Here is a 20,234-nt window from a genome sequence, read left to right as displayed (position 1 = left end):
AGAGAGTAAAAGCTGGATAATACACTTACTGTATTACTGCCCTCCGCTCCGGTAGTCTGCACTGTTTTCTCATGTCGTCAGTACATTTCTGTGTAACATATATATTTGACGTGAAAAAAATATTCCGTAGATTGCTTTCTTTCTGATATTGAAGAGAGGATGAAGAAAATGACGTAGGACCATCTTCATGACCATATGAACGTACGTCATACGTTGAGGATTATACCTTTACATCTAGTTTGTTCTTGTCTTTAGGTACACTCCTTGCGGGGGTTTCTTCGTATAAAGAGAATACCTCCTACTTACCTGTCGGTCGGTTAAACAGTTCACAGACAGATTCATCTGTTTTGGTAGTTGCAAAGTATTTGAAATGTTATCCCGTTGTCTGGATAATATCCCATACTTGAAATTGCGGTGTTTTTGGCCAGGAAGACTATATGGTTTCCGTGGCAAGGTTTATCACGTGGTCAGTGGCCACTGCCAACAAGTCTCACGACATTTATTGGTGTTTCTCGTCCGATACACTGACAAGTACGCATGCCTCTCAAAAGACTTGCATTGTGATCGCCAATAGTAGCCCCCCGGCATCCATGGAAATGGCTGCGCGACAGACAAGAATTTCCAGGGAGAGAAACCAGGCGGGGAAAAAAGAGTCGGAAGTTGATTGGTTGAAAACCAGTTGAGTATTGAAGTGACAGATATGTCTCATCAACTGAAGCACATTACTTTCCTGTGTTTCGCTTTGCACATTAAACGTCTCTACGGAGACGCAGCGAGGTGCGGTGGCAATGTGCTATTTGGACGCTACTTCCTCGCATGACTGGGCAACTTTCCACAGAAAGCATTGATCACTTTTTCTTCTCTCAAATACTTATTTTCCTTTACGTTTTGTTGCTTTTCTATCACGACAAAGTATTCACGGCTTTTTTTATTTGCTCAGGACATGTTCAGCTCAGCTGAGACATTTATGTAAGAAAAACCATGTTATTAAATCGAGCGAGTACTTATATAAACCAGTCCGATCTGTATTGTGTGTGCAAAACTACATGTATTTGTAAACAAACTGCCACCATGTTAGTTTCCACTGACAAGGTCCTTTTATAACTTAAAGGCCCGTTTTTCGATCCTACGGATCAGATTTGTGCTTACTAGGTGATAAGATCAATGGTATAGTGCCTATATTTTGTTTCCAGCTGAAGATAGTGTATAAATTAACTAACAGATAAACACAACATTTTGCATTTTCTACAACAATTTAGTAAGTCTTCTATCGAAACAGGAGACGGAAAATCTAAAAGACGTAGAACAGATTTTTAAATATTTAAGTACATTTAAAAATAACTACAAAATTTCGAACTGAAACTTAAACTTTGGGCAACAATGATATCACACCCTGAAGGTCTGAAAAAACTAAAAAATCTGTTTGGTGCAATTTTCAAATTTTCACCAAACGTTCAACGGCATTGCTTTTGTTTTTGATAAGCGAAATTGTTCAACAGGCAATGCTCTATTTTCTTGCTCACAAAATGTACTTACCTTACTGCTTTCAGTGGAACGTTACTGTTCTTAAATGCGCTGATGCCTGCTAGAAGTGTATGTAAAGATTAAAGACATCTAGCTGTTATTCGTGCTGCGACCAATACATGCCACTATATTAAAGCCGAGATCATGTTTCGATGCCACAGCATCGAATACAGCGAATATTGCAGCACTGACCTCAGTCAAGGCCTATTTGAGTGTTGGCCTGTTCTTCTATCGCCCATCAAAGCAAAGGAGGGAAGATACATCCATTGTCATAATCGTTTGACCGCCTTATAAAAAGCTGTCCATCGTTTTGTGCCTTTGTCTGGTAGTTAATATCACCTTGACCTAAAAACACCTGTCAGCAAGTAGGCACAATATTGTTTATCTCAAAAGAACTAAACATTTTTAAATATCCCCGTGTGCCGAGCTACCTGAAAGGTTCTCCCGTGCAGCGACAATGTCTGATGCGTTAAAACAACTTACATGTGCAGAGATTCGACAAAGCGTTACGACCAATTAGAAAGATAAAGTAAATGCATTTTCCTACCTCAGCGTTGAGCAAATAGGCACTCTAACCTTGTTACCCGCGCTACCATACCAGATGAGCCTTTTAACGGTTTATGGTTTTTGCACAATACTGGACAAAGACTGCTTTCCCTCTTTGCATTGTCCTCAAAGCATTTTCCGCTCCTGGTAAATCCCCTCGGGCTATCTTGAATCACGCTATTCATACAGTCCATTCACTTGAGGCGTATATTCGGCAGTTAGGCGATAAAGCCGAGCCTTTTTTCCTACACAGTTAGGAAAACAAAGGGTCACGGGTTCGAGAGAAGACACAATTTATGCTATCGAAACGACGTGTTTGTTGTAGCTCGGGGGTCAGTTCTCCGGCCACCGCGTCCTCCATAACAACGACTTTCTGTCCAAGCATAATCCATGCTAACGCCCTGAGATACTGGTACCGGTCCATCGACCAGAGCAACGCATGATGCCCGTTTTTCGTGTAACTGTAAGGAAACGTGTTTACTGTATCTGATATTCAGAGAACAGTCAGGTGACGATTTTAGAGAGGAATTACAACCATGTTCTACCCTTCTGAGAGTGGGACTTTCACTTATTCAAACAGCAGCAGCGAAAGATCGTCTGGAGTGAGCCGGACAGACCGCGGCCCCGTCTTCCGTCTCCCCTTACCACCGGTAACTGAGTTCGGGTAAGGTTTGTTCTGATCAGCGGAATAAGGCAATCGAAGATGTCCTGTTAGCTGTACAGGAGAGCATTTCATATAATCACAGAATCAACCGGAGTGGTCCAAAGCAGATGCACCTTCGGATAGATTGTAAACAGACACTGTCAGTTGAGTGACAACACGCTGTCACCATACCGGTATTTGCAAGAATCTTTAGGTCGTTAGTTTATGATAGTTGATTCCTGTATTCCATGAATGTAAATGATGCAAAGACTATGTAGCTTTAAACTACTTTGTAACCAGACTTCTTGCCAGCTAAAACGTAGTTCGCCTGCAACTCGGTGTTTTGCCTACGTGACATTGTACTCTTCAACCACGAACCAACTTCAAGCAGCGTTATAAATCTTCAGCCCGTACCGAAGAAAGTCTGAGCGTTGCCAAGTTATAATTATGGCAAGTCATGTTTTATGACTTAAGTTTAGGTCGCTGCGCCTTTTTAAAAATAAGTCCACGTAAGTCAACATATAGCTGTTTTGTACACACTCTGTAACTATGACTACAATACAGCATCAAAATACCCTGTTGTTTCGATAAATATATTTGTATTAAACATATTGTTATTTTTCATTTTTTTTTTCGCACAGTCTGAGTGGCGGAGGACCAGCAAAACCACCTGCAAGGAGCGTAAAAAAATCGAACAGTAGTTTTTCCAATATCTCGGCACCGCCGATCGTTCAAAATGGACGGCAGCGGGAAGGGCGAGAAGGAAGAGGCGGCAGAGGTCACCGAGCCACGAGGAGCAACAACTCACTTCGCAAAGAAAACGGTGTCGACAAAAGTAGGTATTTGTTCGTGTATGACGCCCATGTGGAATAGACTACTGTTTATTAAGTGGTTCTCCACGGACATTTATAGTTTCACCCAATCGCCACTCCATGTGACGCTGACCAAGTCTTTGTCATTGAAAAGTTTTCTTTTGGGCAGATTGCGCTGTTCTGTAGATGGAGTGTTCATGACTTTTCCGAGGGAAAATTACAAAATAATAAAAATAAATAAAATAAGATAACATAAAATAAGATAACATTTAAAAAAATTAGTCCCGAAACAAGTGATATGTTTTCCTCGCCTAGTTTTCATAAATTACACATAAAGTCGCCTTAAGTTGTAAAGATTGTGCTTCAGTTTTAAAATCATAGATTATTTATATTTTGTTGAACTTCGGACAATATTTTCAAAGACGAACAGTCCGTACAAAGGGATCATCATCATCATCACCATCATCATTACCACCACCACCATTTATAGCGCAAGCGCCGCTATATCCATTGTCACAATCATAATCATCGTTATTGTTACTGTAGGTGTGTCGTTCTCATTATCGGCATCATCGCCACCTACATGTGTACACTCAGCTGAAATGTGACGCATGCCTCGCTTTACAAATACTGCACATAGCGGGCTAAATTCATCATTAAGTAACGGGTGTCAAACGCTTTAATTGTTTGGTCACATTCACTTTGTTTCAGATGATTTATTCAGAACGACCAATTCTGCACCGGCTGCAGGCGCCGCAAAGGAGACAACTACAGTGCATCGCAAACCTCCCCCGGGACCCTTGCCAAAGTTGAATAACCTCGTTGCAACAGGTCAGACGAAAATTTTATCTTAACGTTTTCTTGGATAATCATGTCACAGCGACGTGCTAATTTTGCTTACAGGGAACCCCAGATTTCTTTGAATTAATAAGTGAATCTAGTTGTACTAGCTAGCTCACATGTCCGCCATGGTCTTACTTAAGTGTGTAAGATGTTTAAGGAAATTAAGCTACATTTCCAGCTTGGCATATTACGCATCGCTGCTGGGGTTTTTCCAGTCACTTTGGAGACATTGTTTATGCACTCCAAAGTAAATAAATATTCGCTATTGATAATGCATTCATTGTCCGGATTCGCAAACTTAAGGTAGTATGCACCTCGAAAATGAAAGTCATAGCTTTTGCTCAAACTTTCCTCATTGAAATTTCAACCATTCTCGCAGCAAATCAAAAATCAAAATCAGGGGTTACTGTGCAAAGTTTGGAACTAGAGAAACAAATTACCTAACATTAACCGATATTTGAAATTCAAAATGGCCGCCATTCCTGTACGGGAAAGATTCGAATTTCGAATTTTGAAAAAATAAGATGAAGAACATGCTTTTTACAGGATCCAAGACCTTCAAAATGAGCTCCCACAACGGGTAAATCAGAAAAGATTAGTAAAAGTTTGAGCATTGGTACACCTGTCCCCGAGGCGCCTTCTACCCTAATGAGTATTATAACACTTTGCATAAATGAATACTGATAAGATCGCGCTTCAAACTTTAGATGGGGAAGTCCATCGCGTGTACCTCTGTCTCGGTCGGTCTCCAGCTTCACAAGATACACTGAAGGGTCCGTGGTAGCATATGAACGAGAGTGTTCAATCTTTTATCTGTGGTCACAGTGACATAATAAATACATACAACACGATTGGAACTAATTTGGGATAATTGGATTTTCATATTTTGCAAATTTCTCAAAAGTGTTAGGTGCCATATAGCTGAATGTTGTAATATCGCAAATTACTCATAAAACAAGTGTGTAATATAAAAAGAAAAGCAGATGAGATAACATTTGTAGATTAAATCGACAGTACTTCGCCATCCAATTATCCCAAATTACTTCCAATGGTGTTATACATACATACACATACATACATACATACATACATACATACATACATACATACATACATACATACATACATACATACATACATACATACATACATACATACATACATACATACATACATACATACATACATGCATGCATACATACATGCATACATACATGCATACATACATACATACATACATACATACATACATACATACATACATACATACATACATACATACATACATACATTTTATACATACATACAGACAGACAGACAGATAGACAGACAGACACACCTCGGATCATATGAATCATCTTCACTGTCCCAATCCATAGTCGTGGCACAGTCAATGACCCGTTCCACACTTACTTAATCTACGAGATAAATATTCGCTTTATGACTTGTAAGTTTATTCTTGAGCAAACTTTCGAACGTTTATATCTCTTTCCTTCAAAATTATGAGTGATGTAAGATCTATAACGTTAATTATTGACCATTATTTTTCATAAAAAGTGACAAAGATTGGTATTTAACTTGCAGACGCACATGGTGTTACCTCAGCAACTCAGTCTGTCCGGGATCACAGTAGCCGACACTGGGCATCGTCCTGGGCAGACGCCTATTCAAGAAATGCAGCTTCGTTACCCCGAAGTGACACTAAGTAAGTGATTGAAAAGAAACTTAACAAAGTTTTTTGCATCTTTCTTTTTTTACAATTTTTATTGTGGAAGGCATGAATTAAGAAATTTCAATGTGTCCTATACTCATCTTCCGAATTTACTGCTTGACTTTGTCATTATCTGCCCCAAAAAATTCTCAGTCGGGGTGAATTTTGCTCAGGTGTGAAGTCATACGGGGAAAATTACATCATGAGTACAGATAGACTTGCTGCAATTTGCCTCCGGATGCAATTCAAAAACTTTTTGTCCGGAACAAAAATCGTCTGTCTGTCTGTCTGTCTGTCTGTCTGTCTGTCTGTCTATTTGAAGGACATTCTTCTGTGTCCACTTAGGCACGTGTTCCTGGGGCTCATTGAATATTTCGCAAAGATGTTGCCTAAGTCACTTGGCATACTCACATGGAAAGTATAGGTGTCATAAAGAGTGACAAGCTAGTCATTCACCCTGAAAGCATATAGTATTCCAATCACTAAGCTTAAATTGCTTTGTCATTGCAGGATTTCAACTCACAGTAGGACCACGCAAGCCACCCTTGACACAGATGGAGGTCGCAGCGAACAGAGGACTCCGCGGTATGTCAGCAAGCCCGTCCAAAAGAGACCAAAACGTCCCGTGATCATTACAAAGAAGAGTATTTACCAAGTGCAGGCAGTAACTGCCGTCTATGGCAACAGGACCTTTAAGAAACAAAGGCATGCCAGAATACTGAAACAACTCGAGGAAATAGAACTCAAAGACGCTGTTGAGCACAATCAAAAACTAGTGGAAAAAGAAAAGTCAGTTATTGAGTCGAAAAAGAAACAGAAGGCCGCCCTCAAACGGCTTAGGACGAGATTCGACGAAGAACAAGTGCAGCGATTTAAGACGCAGTATGTCACGTGGAAAAGCGTTGAACACGAGAGGAGGGGGAGGGGTCCCGAGAGGTATGGGCTTCCAGAGACTATTGACGACGACGAACTTACGAAACTTGTCTCCAAGAAACAGAGGAAAGGCTCGCAGAGGAAATTTCGGCAGCCCCACTCGAGGGAACAGAACATTAAACGGTTTGAGAAGTTACTCAATCCAAAATTGGCATTGATCCAGAAGGAAAGTTTAAGATTCCGAGCAATGTGCTTTTAGAAGGAATTGACACGGTGGAACTTTGGTCACCTCGAAGTCAAGGTAAGCTTCGTTTGTCATTGCTGAATTTTAACGCCGGGAGATGTGGACAATTTCCCATTCTGTGGATTTCGCACGGTCATGATTACATTTGTTCTGTTGTCTGACGCCTGTTAAGACCTAAAGGCGTCCCTGACCTCAAAGGTGTCATCATGTTTTAAGCTGAACTTGATTTCCTTGCATCTTACTGCACATTTAGCATGGGGACACCATTTAGGTCAAGGACACCTTTGAAGTCTTTACAGACGCCATCAAATGATTCATGTTATTATAACTCCTTTCGTCTTTTCGTTCGCTCAGCCAAATTCGCACAGCACTTGAACTCGTTAAAGGTAACCATGTACACCTTAACTATAGTAGATAAGATCATTTCAGAGATCATTTTTTGTTTTTGTCAGACTATCTTGAGTGAAAATCACTTGTAATAACGTCATCAGATTGTTTGTGACTTTCTTTCGATAAAGTAGTCCCTCGTTGCGTTTCCACCTTTAAAAGCTATGATTAATTTACTGTTTTAGGGGAGGCAAAACCTAAGAGGGCAACAGTGAGGAATGTGCTCGGCTCTGCTAGGAAGCTTCTACGGGAGTCTACTGGTACAGACATGGGTAAGTGAAATGGATATTAAGAGCGCTACCATCTTGGCACAGCTTACGACAGGCACGTGTGAAGACGTAACTTGGGATACGAATGAAATTATTTTTCTGGGGTCGGGGGCCTCAAGATTTGAATTCTATCCTAAAATATAATTTGAACGGCTCCCTAGGTTACTGGTGATTAATACGAAACGTTGGCTGTGTCAACACGCTCTTGCTGACTATCATGACTCTAAAAGCAATTTCGCTTACTCTTTTACATTTCCGTACGTAATGTGATGATTGAAAAAATCAACAACAACTGATGATCGCTCTGAATAACACGTGGACGGTGACTCCTCAGAGAAAATTCTTTACAAGACGGATTCACCAATTCCTACAACCCAATACGAGATAACAAAGCTAGCAAAGATACCTATACATGATATTGATCCGAATTTCCAAAACAAACTGTTTTCATCGAGGCATGCCCACTCAATCTGTCAACACGTTACAATTATTTTCGAAAACGTCATATGACAATGACAGAATAGTATGCAATCAGTACTGTCAACTTTAGGCTCGCGTTTTTTGAACTGTTTCCGAGTTCACGATTATTTTTTTCGCTGTGACGTGTTTCTCGAAATCGATATTTCTTCTCAGCGAGACACTTTAATATCCTCGTCGAAAGGAGTTTGGATATTCTCGTAGGATAAAGTTTTACATAATCCCTTCCTTTCAACATTTATAATCTTCACATGATGTTGACTCGTTGCCTCCTATCGATAATTTCAGATGCAATCAGTGAGACATCATCAATCGAAGACGACAGTGACGTAGAAGATGTATAGCCTTCACTCTGGACAGCTACTAACCATGACAGATATTTCACATTCTGTAACAATGAAAGGCACTTGGATCTGTGAACCTGTATGCACATTTGTAGAGGGACCGTGCATACAGTTACTCAAGTCCTGTCCACAGTGCGACGATTCTCACCGTTGGTGGCGCTATTGCTGCTGGCTTGGTATGGCCGACTTGAAGAGACGTCTCTATGGCATGGCAGCTGACATGGGATGTGATCCGATTTTGCCGAGGCTGAAGCATTGCTTAACAAACTAATGAATCTCTTATGGCAACTCACTAAATGTTTTGTGGCTGTTACTTCGTCGTCATCGTTATTCGCTCTTCAGTCTTGTGACGTTTTGTAGTTTCGGGAAAGAGAATTTTATCCAGGAGTTCTCGTTCTGCAGGATTCCTCACATGAAATTTCATACATATCTGAAAACTTGTTGCTATTTGTACATTCAATAATAGACAGCATTTTCTAATGTCCATGATTTTATCCGATGTCGCATTTACAAACTCTGTTTCATTCGTGTATTCGATTAGTGCCAAATTATGACACAGAAAGTGATTACATATGGTCTTGAGAAAGGGTCATCAAAATCATTCATTAGAAGTACTATAGAGAATTCTGCTTGTCGCCATGAAATCGCAAAAATAGCCAGCTCTGTTAAATACGCACTTCGTTGGTAACTTGCACGATGATGAGTGTATCTTGCCTGCACCTTTGAGTTCCTGCATCTTTAGCTGGCGACCATATTCATTTGGCGTTAGGAACTGAACGAGTTTGAAGTGCACCGATCGGTGTGTTAGTCCACATCTTTCCACATGAAGAGTCGCATCCTGCACTAAGATGCTTTGAACTGTAACTTACCTGAAGTGAATCACAGACAAGATTAACCCAACAACTGAGTACGACCAGAAACGGTGAACGCGAAAGTTCTCCAGATTTTGACCACGCTGCGTGAGTGGGCAGACATGTCCCCAAGTACCGAACGATGAGGGCAGTGTTGTCCAGACTGGTACTCAAGCACTCACGTGATAATCGTTTGATGGCTATCGACCAGTTGCAAAAGTAACAAAACGTATGTGTCACTCGTCCGGGTGACTTCATCGGTGCCCTGTACCTGTTATCGACGTTGTTAAGCAAATTACAAGGTTGAGGAAAATTGTTCCTTAAGTGTCACTCAATCTATACAAACTTCAACGAACAGCAATCACCGTACAAGACGCGAATATGTACAGCAATTTGTTACCGACTGTCTTTCAAATGTTAATAGAATGAAATTTCATGGGGTTTGATAACTTTGGTCTAGTTACCGGAGTTTGATAATTTAAGTGACGCAATTTTGGCAATTCAATGCCCACGGTGAAACGTTGATAAACATGACTTGTTAGGATTTAAGGTCATTTTCAAGGAGTCATATTCTCTCAATATTCTACGTCACGCACGCGTACCTACGTTCTGCTTGAGTTTGTTTGACTCGCCATGTCCAACCATTGAAACCGAATGTACAGTGAGGTATAATGCTTTCAGGCCCTGTACAGAAGTTTTTGCCGTCAGATGAGCGATGACATTGACCATATAATCGCTGCCTTAACGGTCTGCCTTTATTTCCTCAGCACCGTTAACAACCGGAGAATAATCAATTCAACAAATGTGGCCAGCAAAGAATCGGAGAGTGTACAGTGAGACCGAGAACCAGACAAGAGGTTCACGTATTCACGTAGTCTGCAACCACCAGCGGATCAAGTTCCCTGATCCGTTCAACTTCAGACACGTTTTCGGCGGTTGTGTGCAAAATGCCGTATTAGTAGTCCTTTAACTTGAAACCATCAACAATGGACATCTGCACAACAGTTTTTGAAAATAAACCATTTAGAAGGTTAGAAAAAGTAAATTATGAACTCGAAGAAGCGAGGACCTTCAATTCTAAGGGACAGGCTCTAGGCGAGGGGTACTTAGTGATAATGCGTCTGCGAGAAACTACATCTCATTGAGTTATTTACATGTGTTATTGATTGAAAAGAGGGGGGGGGGGTACTTTTTCATATGTTCAATAAGCTTGGCTTTTTTCTCGCAGGAATATATAATTCTCGATACCATTGTTGCCGAAAATCTTGTCTACATTTAAGCCGGCATTGCTACGAACACCTGGATTACTGCACACTTATATCATTTAGCGCATGCTCAGTCAACCATACTCCAGTACTGAAACTTCCGTGATTTAAATAGATGACGCAAATTAATTTATTTATAAATATTTCACAGCTAAGGAAATTTTGCTTTTTTGTTTGACCAGGGAATTCATTTGTACAGAAGTATTGTAAGTATGTAAGAAATGTGACAATTTGTGACCCAAGGCAGAAATTACAATTCCTGTAATGTTGATAATAAAATATTCATGGAAGATGAAACGTTTATCGTTTGTTATTTCGTACTTTTCCTGTTAACAAGCTGCTCGTAGTTTCTTCCCATTCTTTCAAAAAAAACGAAAACATATAAAGCTTTAACTTTTTTGTGGAAGTATGTTTCATTTTCTGTGGTGATTCGCTTTCCTTAGCTTTCGCCTCGATATTGAACTTGCCACGTCTGCTCCGCCTCACAATTGCAAGCATTGATGTGCATCAGTATAGGCTGTCTTACACCTTTCGCCGTTGGTGGCGCTAGACATTGCATACCATAACAATCGTTTGTCAGATTTGTACTGCATTGCCTGCCATTAGTTTCGACATAAATTTACATTAAGACATTTTCTTCCTTACACATCGTCTGTATGACTCGATAGCGCTTAACAAGCACATTCCTATTTGGAGAACAGTTTTATTGAAGCGGCAGTCGTCGAACTCTGCTCAAAGGTTGCCAGGGACACATACGACCGATGTAAACACTGTATCTAGGGTACGTTGGCGATTGATGGAAGTTAAAACATGTTTGCTAACAATGAATATCGCAAATTTTAAATGTTGCAGCTATGTTGACTTGATGAATGAATCATCACGAATGAAATACATTATTTGTAAATAAGAAAGTCGCACACGCGCAGTTACGACGACTGCCTCCCTTAATAAAGAGTCTGACAGAGTGTATGTAAAACGTTTGTGACTGGAAATCCCAAAACAAAAAGTCAAATTTCAAACAAAAAAAGAATCATTTTGACCAATTCTCAGCTATACAACACCCTTATTACTTAAATTACTTAAATTATTTCCGATAAAAACTGTCAAGAATGTGTTTTAAATATTGATAGCTTCCTTTCCCAATTTTAACCTTAGCACACTTTCGTAACCGTAACACCATTTCAATAAAAGTCGTTGGAATACAGTTTGAAAAGCTCATACAATAACTTTTAAATGATTCAAAGGTCAACTATTGAACAATTACTGGTGGATACTGGTGGAAAGTTCCTTAAAATTTTATACATGTTAATCAACTCGACATTTGAATATTTTAAAAGCAATACAGAAAATTACTGATATTGCATGATTTTGATTTGGACAAAGCATTCTACATACGTAAGGTGACGTATTCCATGAAAGCGTACTGTGTAAAAACTCTCCTTCAAGTTAAAATTCTCCTGTCTCCACTTCCAAATATGTACGTTAAATGCATCCAATTGTCGTATTGAAAGATCCTATTCTAAACACCCCTTATTACAATTATGTCGTTCAGTGAAAGTACATGAACTGGTACTATGGTCACCCTTTCGTGAATTGCAAAAATGACGTGTAACAACGTGTATGATTAGAACTCCAAATCGGAGAACGAATTTTTTTCCCGAAGTATGTATTTGAGTATTACGACAAGCGTTACAGGAATTACTAGTCTAAAACGCGACTGCATTTCAACGGGTCGAACTACTAAGGTCTCACTGTAATTACACGTAAACGTCTTGGACGTTGCAAACTCGGAAAAAAATTGCTCGCATTAAATCAGAAAGCGTGGAAATACACGATTGTACGCCAGACTTGTGCTACCTGGCTAGCGTTTACACTTTCAAGTTGGAATATCATATAATTACAATTCAAGAGACCCTGACTTTGTCTAAATTCAAATGGCGTAAATTCATATTCGTATTCCCTGTTTGTAAATATCTGTACTTTAGGTAAACTCGCTCGCTCTCCACATATGAAGTAAACATTCAAAGCCCTTCATTTTGCGTTACTGTGATATAGAAGTAACGTATTCTGTCCGGATAGATGCCTGTTTATCTTCTAAGCAAGAAAACATATGAAGGTTCAGAGACGAGTCTTTGTAAGACGCGTTGAAGCAGAACAACCCGTACTTTGAAGGAGTAATGCAACCAGTCGACCGAACTGTAAAATGTCTTTTGATGTCATTTCGGATAAATTTACGGTACTATCAACTTCGTGGAGAGTCGATGCACCGCCAAGGTAAGCAGAAATGTCATGTGCCTATGAGAAAAAAATGTAAAATGTTAAACATGTTACGTTGGTAAAGAAATCAATTTTACTTTATGTTATTATATTTGGGGAGAGAGAGAGAGAGAGAGAGAGAGAGAGAGAGAGAGAGAGAGAGAGAGAGAGAGAGAGAGAGAGAGAGAGAGAGAGAGACCGAAATTTTCAGCATAGTGTCACTACACTAACAGGATACTTACGTCGTCGCGAGAATCAATTAAGACATGATTTTCATCGACGGAGTTATGAACCACACCATGGTCGTGTAGAAACGACACTGCAATGGCAACGTCTCTTGCGATTTTGAAGCCATCTTGAAGTTCCATGCATCTCCTCGATGTTTTCAACATCCGCAGCTTGTGGGCGAGTGTGGTCATGCAGTGATATTCACTGCACGCTACGTCGTATTTGTGAACAGACGGTACGAAATGGCTTGTTTCCAGTTTCTTGATGAAACCTCCGAGTTAGAAAATAAATAAATAAAGAATTCAATGAGATCCATGATCTTATTTATAGATTCTATAACGGTAAATGTAACAATATACGTTTTTTAACAAAATCGGGATGGCTTTCGCCACAAATTCGACGGTGAGAACATTTTAAAATGACAAAATTTTAAAATGCTGAAACGAAATAACGACATTCGCTCAAACAAAATGACAAAAGTATTCACGAATTTGATCTTAATTGAAGACACCAGTGCGCAGGTTATATGTTACCGCAGGATCTAATAGCATTCTACGCGTGCTTTAAGTCCCTTTAGTCTATATTTAATTTACTTTTATTTATATTCCCACAACTTACCGTTAAATTGCAGTTCTACGACGTCAACTGACACCTGCGTAGTCTTTGGGACCATCCAATCTCGACTCGGCGCGCCATCTTTGCCTTGGGCCTTGTTCTTTATGGTTAAAGTCGAGATGGTGTAGAGAATGGGATTAATGGAAGAATTCAGAGGGAGAATGAATACTGCGGTAAAAGCGTAAACGTCAGGCGGAATGTACACACCACTGAGTCCGATTAGACCCATTATTATGATTGGCATCCAGCACAGGAAGTCTGTCAGAATTATGGCGGTCATACGTCGAGCGAGGGCGGTCTCGCACTGTCGTCTGCTCGAGGCGGCGGCTGCTTTCCCCGTTCTCCTGACAGCGGCGAACATGGCCAGATACCCGATCAAGATAATTCCAAACGACAGCAAATTTAGAATAAGGAATATAGCTACAGAATACTCCCAACCAGGATGTCTTATGTTTGTGATTTGCAGTGGAAGACAAACGCTCGACCGCGCGTAGAACTCTCCGGCGAAGTAGCCGATTGGAAGCAAAGGTAGAGCTGACAAAATGACCACAACCAGCCAGCCTATCATGCACACCTTCTTGGCGACATACAGAGTCATTTTGTGAGAGCTGAAGGGGAAGACAATACTAATGAAACGGTCGACAGTGATGACAGTCAGTGCAAAGACAGACACCTCACTTGATATCATAGACAGACACCCACTGAACTGACACAGTCTGCTGTGACGCCAGCTCTCATCGAACACGCTGTAAACGCCTCGGTAGTACAGGTCTACACAAGCAATGATGAGCATGTACACCCCCATTAGGAAATCGGCCATTCCAAGATTAAGGATGAGCAAAGAGTGCGCTTTCCGTCGTTCGGCTTTGTCCTTCAGTCGCCAGAGGATAACGAAGATGTTCCCGAAGAAGGAGCTGGCTCCGAGAATCCACAGAAACGAGCGGAGGTACTGGTTGGCCATCAGGTCCTTGCAGGACGAAAATGGATCCCTTTCCGGTGTGCACGTCTCAAGTTTCGTGACGCTTGGACTTTGGTTGGCAAGACAACAGAAATACAAGCGATCCGAGTAACTGAAAAAAAATGTATGCCAGATGACAAGTAAATGGAAAACTTTGCCTGCAAAAAGCATTTTACCTTTTAAAAGATTTTCATGCTGTTCGGCATGCATATTAAATTTGTATTTATATATCGTATTTGCTTTGGTTAGGCCTGGCTTTAAAAGATGTCACGATTTCGGACAAGTTATCGACAACATTTGAATAATAAACTAAGTTGCATTAAATATATATGTTACATTTAAGGTAGTATGAGCCTCAAAAGTGAAAGACTTAAACTTTTGCTCCAACTCTCCAAACTGAAACTTTCACCCACTCTCTTATCCCAAAGCAACAATAAGAATCGAAGGTTACCGTGCAAAGTTTGGCACTAGCGAAACAAATTACACAACATTTTGCGATATTTGAAATTTAAAATGGCCGCCATTTCAGTGTTAACTGTATGGGGGAAAATTGAACATTGGATTTTCGAAAAACTAAACCGGTGAAAGTTTTTCTTTCTTCAAGAGCTTTAAAATGAGCCCAAACAAGTAGTATAGGCCTATCAGAAAAGAATTGTAGAAATTTGAGAGTCCGATTATCTGTCCCCGAGGCGCGTTCTACCTTTAAAGATGTCACGATTTCGGAAATGATATTGACAACATTTGAATAATAAACTCACTTGCATTGAATATATATGTTACATTTAATACAAGAAAATTAAAACGCTTTACTCTGTTTCCAAGGTACGTTGTGCGCTGTGCTTGCTAACAAAGCTTTCCCTATCTTACTGTGACTGGCAACCTCATCAAGACTGCTGTCCCTAATGAAATAGAATACGTCATCAAAATTACATTCCCAAAGAACCACTTTTCGATTGCAACAAACTGAGCGGTATAAAATGAACGCAGTACCCCACGCTCAGTGTCGTAATAATTACTAGCTTACTTACAGTGTGGTGAGATTAACTAAATGGCGGAAGAATTGGTTCTCCGTTCCCACTGATATTTGGTTGTGAGAGATATTTCTATTGGAGACAGAAATACGCATCTTATTGGTGATATATAGAATTTTGAAGTTCAAAAGTACTGTACCTATAATGGTCATGAATACATTGGACGGTTTTTTTATCGTACTTGGAGCAAATGCAAACTACACTGTAAATATGAAGTAAATATTAATAGCACCACTATAATGGGGAAACATCTTTGATTTCCGTTAAACTTAACTTACTCATGGAAGTCATATTATGTTTTAATTTATGCAAGTCTCCAGTTAATTGTTTTAATCGTTATAAATGCAGCCTTCTGTGAAAGGCCCGCGCAAAGATGTTCTAGCTCAGTAGTAATCCTCACAAAAATCTCATAAAAGTTTCTTTTTTTAACACGATTGGAACTAATTTGGGATAATTGGATGGTGAAGTAATCTACAAATCTAAGCTCATCTGCTTTTCTTTTTTAATGTAAACACTTGTTTTTATGAGTAATTTGTAATATTGCCAGATTCTACTATAGGGCACCTAACAATTTTGAGAAATTTGAAAAATATGAAGATCCAATTAGCCCAAATTAGTTGTTTATATTCGACATCTCCGCGTAGGGAATACGGCAATAGCAGAATAAATGTCCACTATAGTCATCTAAATTTTAATTAATTAGTTGATAGAGTATAGTTACTCCTTCAAGAAAGTATGGTTTGAACGCGTGCATTTTATTCATTCGTTCTGACATTTTGAGACAATTCATTGGTTTTCATTTTGTATCTGGTACTGGGAAACTTTCACTGCATCGTTTTGTCGTGATAATCACTACACGTATATTTTGCTATAACTTTGTACAAATTTAACGCTTTAGAAATGTCGGATAAAAAGGTATACGGTAAAACTCACAGTTCTTTTAGGGAAATAAGACCCTCGAAGACGTCGTTTGTCAGCGCCTGGAGCTGCAGATTACCCAGGTCCCTGTAAAGAAATCTAAGCTAGCATTACGTAGACTGAACGGACGTATTATATTAGATAATATGTATAATTATAGATAATAGATAAGATGTTGTGAAAATTGCAACTAGCAACTGCAGATAAGGAAATACTAAGTTAAATAGCTAATTTTGCGGAAACTATGACTACATGATTTTTATTGTAATGATGTTTTCGTCTCTAATCAGTCTAATGAACGCAGTTTCGATTCCTAGACTTGGTCTTTGGTCCGAGTATGTTTACTCACAGTTTTGGCAGAGCATCCAATCCGCGAAAGGCACGATCTTCGATCCGCTTCAGTGGATTGCCTTCTAACGATCTGTAAAATTGGAGATAACCAACGATTGTTGTCATCAGTGCAGTGACTGACATCATATACACGATGGTAACATGGTAGATAGAGAGACCGATTAATTGTTTATGTTGATTATAAATTGGTGAGTTATACATTTTTGGAAACGTTTGGGTTTTACAACTTCATTGGCGGTATTACAGATAGTTGACACTTTACGATCCTGCCTTTTGCAGCATCTTTCATTCCTTTGTTTTGTTAATCTCTGAGTTTAGGCTACGAAAAAGGATGCACATGGAGAATACCATATGTGCATTTATCATTATTATTAGTGCACATGTCCACAAATCGTAAAAAGCTAGATTAATTGTAATTGTTGAAGGTATTTCTACCTTGTCTAACAGACACTCTGTACAATACTTATGCTGGTTTTCCTCCAGGGATGCATTGATTTTAGCCTGTCCTCTGAGTATGTACGTGCCGCGCTAAAATCGAAAATGTTTTTAAGTTCATATTCAACACGATACTTACAGCGTCGTAAGTTTCGCCAGCCCGAAGAATGTGTCTCTTACCAGCGCTTCGATCCGGTTGTAACTGATATCCCTGTCCAACCGAGAGTAAATGATTGTTAAAAAGCGTGTTTTTTCCTCCTGAACGAATCCACTACAACAACGGTGATTCAGGAATTTGCCAGAATTGTGACAGGGCGTAACCTATCTACTTGTGAAAGAACATGCTCTATACTGTTTCTTGTCTCATGACTAACTTGCTAAGTTCACCAGACATATTCTTCACTTGTAAACCAGTAGAGAAATTATATATACACTGTAACACAGTATTAAGTAATGAGAATCAGCGCTGGACTGCACTGACAAATTAAAACGGGGCAAAGGGGCTGCCTACAGATAGATCTCTGTATTTTGAGACCTCGCCCGACGAAACACAGTGGAACCGCGGTGTTGAATCATGCAAGCCTGGAGAAAATGACTGGCGATAGGCAGCATAAGCCTGATAAGCACATATAGACGGGGAAATGGCACTGGGTATCAGGTAACATCATTGACAGTGGCAGGGAGTCTACTGTCTATGGTCACATAGGGATACTTACAGGATTATGAGATTTGCGAGTTTGTTCACACACTCCCTAGGTATTGATGTCAGTTCGTTGAAGGATATGTCTCTGTCAAAAAAGCAGAATGTCAAATGATCGTCTTGTTACAAGGAAAATGTACACACAAACTGATCAACTTTTATCCTGTCAACACTGGTCTTTAAATGATGATGATTTAGTTTGCATCTGAGGTGAGATTTATCCTTCAATTCATTTGCAATACAACTTTTAAACGCCTCTGTTTTGACAGACTTTTAAAGAACAGCGAACAGATCTGGATAAGAAGAACAATAGTTTTTTGACATTCTTCCTCGCTATTAAGATAACAGCAAGGCCGTCAGCATTTCACTACAGTTTGTACAAACCGACATGAATGTGTGTATTTACATGTCTGTCTGTCTGTCTGTCTGTCTGTCTGTCTGTCTGTCTGTCTGTCTGTGTGTATGTATGTATGTATGTATGTATGTATGTATGTATGTATGTATGTATGTATGTATGTATGTATGTATGTAGGTAGGTAGGTAGGTAGGTATATATGTAGGTATGTATGTAGGTATGTATTTATCGATGGATGGATGGATGAATAGTGGAGAGATGTATATGTATGTATGTATGTATGTATGTATGTATGTATGTATGTATGTATGTATGTATGTATGTATGTATGTATGTATGTAGGTAGGTAGGTAGGTAGGTATGTATGTATGTATGTATGTATGTATGTATGTATGTATGTATGTATGTATGTATGTATGTATGTATGTATGTATGTATGTATGTATGTATGTATGTATGGATCTGTTTATCAATGTATGAAGTTTGTATGTGTTTATCTATAAAGCCACATAAATTATTTTCTCATGCTTACATCTACAGCTATACTCACAGCTTTGCTAAGAAAATGAGTTCGGCAAAACTGTTTTCAAGAAGATTAAGATATGGACCACGTTCCCCATTCTGACTACTTTCCTCTTTGTTGTCACGGAATCTTTCGCCATTGAGATCCCTGAGGACAGAGCGGTACAAGTTTAAAGGAAATTTCTTGGAGATCAGCTGTTTTAACAAAATTCGCGTCTTACATAAGGCTCTTCAAAGAAAAAAAACGCCTGAGGCAATGACAGGGAACATACCACTTCTGTTTCTAGGTGGATTGCATGTTAATGACAACCGCACTGCGGTACCGCATTCAGAAACGAAGTACCGACATTTCGCTGTTACATACATGTAGCTGTCATCCTTAGGTCAAATAGATTTCCAGTGTTTGCTAGACCGGCCTTTTACACTGACTTTTTGCAATGATATAAGTCGAATTGTTTTCATTAATCAAAAGCAACGTTTTCGAGCTTTCATGCTAGAGTTAACGAGTCGAAAAGTATTGAGCTACAGAACATTTTAATAGAGTAATATATTCTAGTATTATTGTTTATTTGTTTTAGTCTCTTAAAATAAACAGAATGTCTGACTTCGTCTGATTTCTTTGGAAAATGTCTCTGGCGAGAAAATGTACATTTTTAATCGACACTCATTTTGATCGGACTTGTTCACATTGCTGTGGGGACAGTATACGAGAAAAAAAAAGAGTATTGCCACGGCTGTATACTTACAGACTCCTCGCCTTCAACGACATATCTGGTGGAATATCGATCCATCTTCTTCCAGAGCAGTCAATGACATAGCCATTGCACAAACAACCCTCTGGGCAAGACGTGTCTGTTAAAAAAATAACCTACAACCTCGCAAATCTTTTCAACAGGGAGTCAAAATACAAAAAGCCCGATGATTACCTTTACTTTATATTGGTTTTGCTAATGCTTCCTACAATACTTCCTGTTGGTTGGATATGAAGTTACAGGCATTTCAAATAACAGTCCATATTCTATAGTGGCGTCTAGCGAGTCAAATCCATACACTAATCCTTCCTACAGACGCAATTG

The 20,234-nt window shown here is 39.4% G+C and overlaps 2 protein-coding genes across 6 annotated transcripts in view; one reads left to right on the top strand and one right to left on the bottom strand.

The window, feature by feature from the left end:
- LOC139120440 (uncharacterized) overlaps window positions 1-11,086 on the top strand; it is a 60,765-nt gene extending 49,679 nt beyond the window's left edge. For 4 of the 5 annotated variants that reach the window (XM_070684848.1, XM_070684847.1, XM_070684844.1 and 1 more), the window contains exons 2-7: window positions 3,355-3,548; window positions 4,237-4,356; window positions 5,953-6,073; window positions 6,590-7,253; window positions 7,769-7,855; window positions 8,618-11,086. In XM_070684848.1, coding sequence (XP_070540949.1) covers window positions 3,355-3,548; window positions 4,237-4,356; window positions 5,953-6,073; window positions 6,590-7,211 — 1,057 coding nt within the window. In that variant the 3' untranslated portion in view covers window positions 7,212-7,253; window positions 7,769-7,855; window positions 8,618-11,086. Of the gene's footprint in view, window positions 1-2,366; window positions 2,735-3,354; window positions 3,549-4,236; window positions 4,357-5,952; window positions 6,074-6,589; window positions 7,254-7,768; window positions 7,856-8,617 lie in introns of those variants that run through there. The other variant, XM_070684845.1, reaches the window with a different exon arrangement.
- The window catches only part of LOC139119542 (uncharacterized), a 32,845-nt gene continuing 23,692 nt past the window's right edge, over window positions 11,082-20,234 (bottom strand). The window contains exons 21-30 of the mRNA XM_070683385.1: window positions 19,905-20,010; window positions 19,187-19,306; window positions 18,298-18,369; window positions 17,721-17,792; window positions 17,145-17,216; window positions 16,811-16,882; window positions 15,875-15,949; window positions 13,892-14,958; window positions 13,288-13,544; window positions 11,082-13,084 (exon numbers count right to left, since the gene is read on the bottom strand). Coding sequence (XP_070539486.1) covers window positions 12,908-13,084; window positions 13,288-13,544; window positions 13,892-14,958; window positions 15,875-15,949; window positions 16,811-16,882; window positions 17,145-17,216; window positions 17,721-17,792; window positions 18,298-18,369; window positions 19,187-19,306; window positions 19,905-20,010 — 2,090 coding nt within the window. The 3' untranslated portion in view covers window positions 11,082-12,907. The remainder of the gene's footprint in view (window positions 13,085-13,287; window positions 13,545-13,891; window positions 14,959-15,874; window positions 15,950-16,810; window positions 16,883-17,144; window positions 17,217-17,720; window positions 17,793-18,297; window positions 18,370-19,186; window positions 19,307-19,904; window positions 20,011-20,234) is intronic.

This window comes from Ptychodera flava, chromosome 20, assembly GCF_041260155.1.
Source record: "Ptychodera flava strain L36383 chromosome 20, AS_Pfla_20210202, whole genome shotgun sequence".
Classification (NCBI taxonomy): Eukaryota; Metazoa; Hemichordata; class Enteropneusta; family Ptychoderidae; genus Ptychodera; species Ptychodera flava.
Note: the sequence above shows the minus strand (reverse complement) of the source record. Positions and strands in the feature narration are given on the sequence as shown.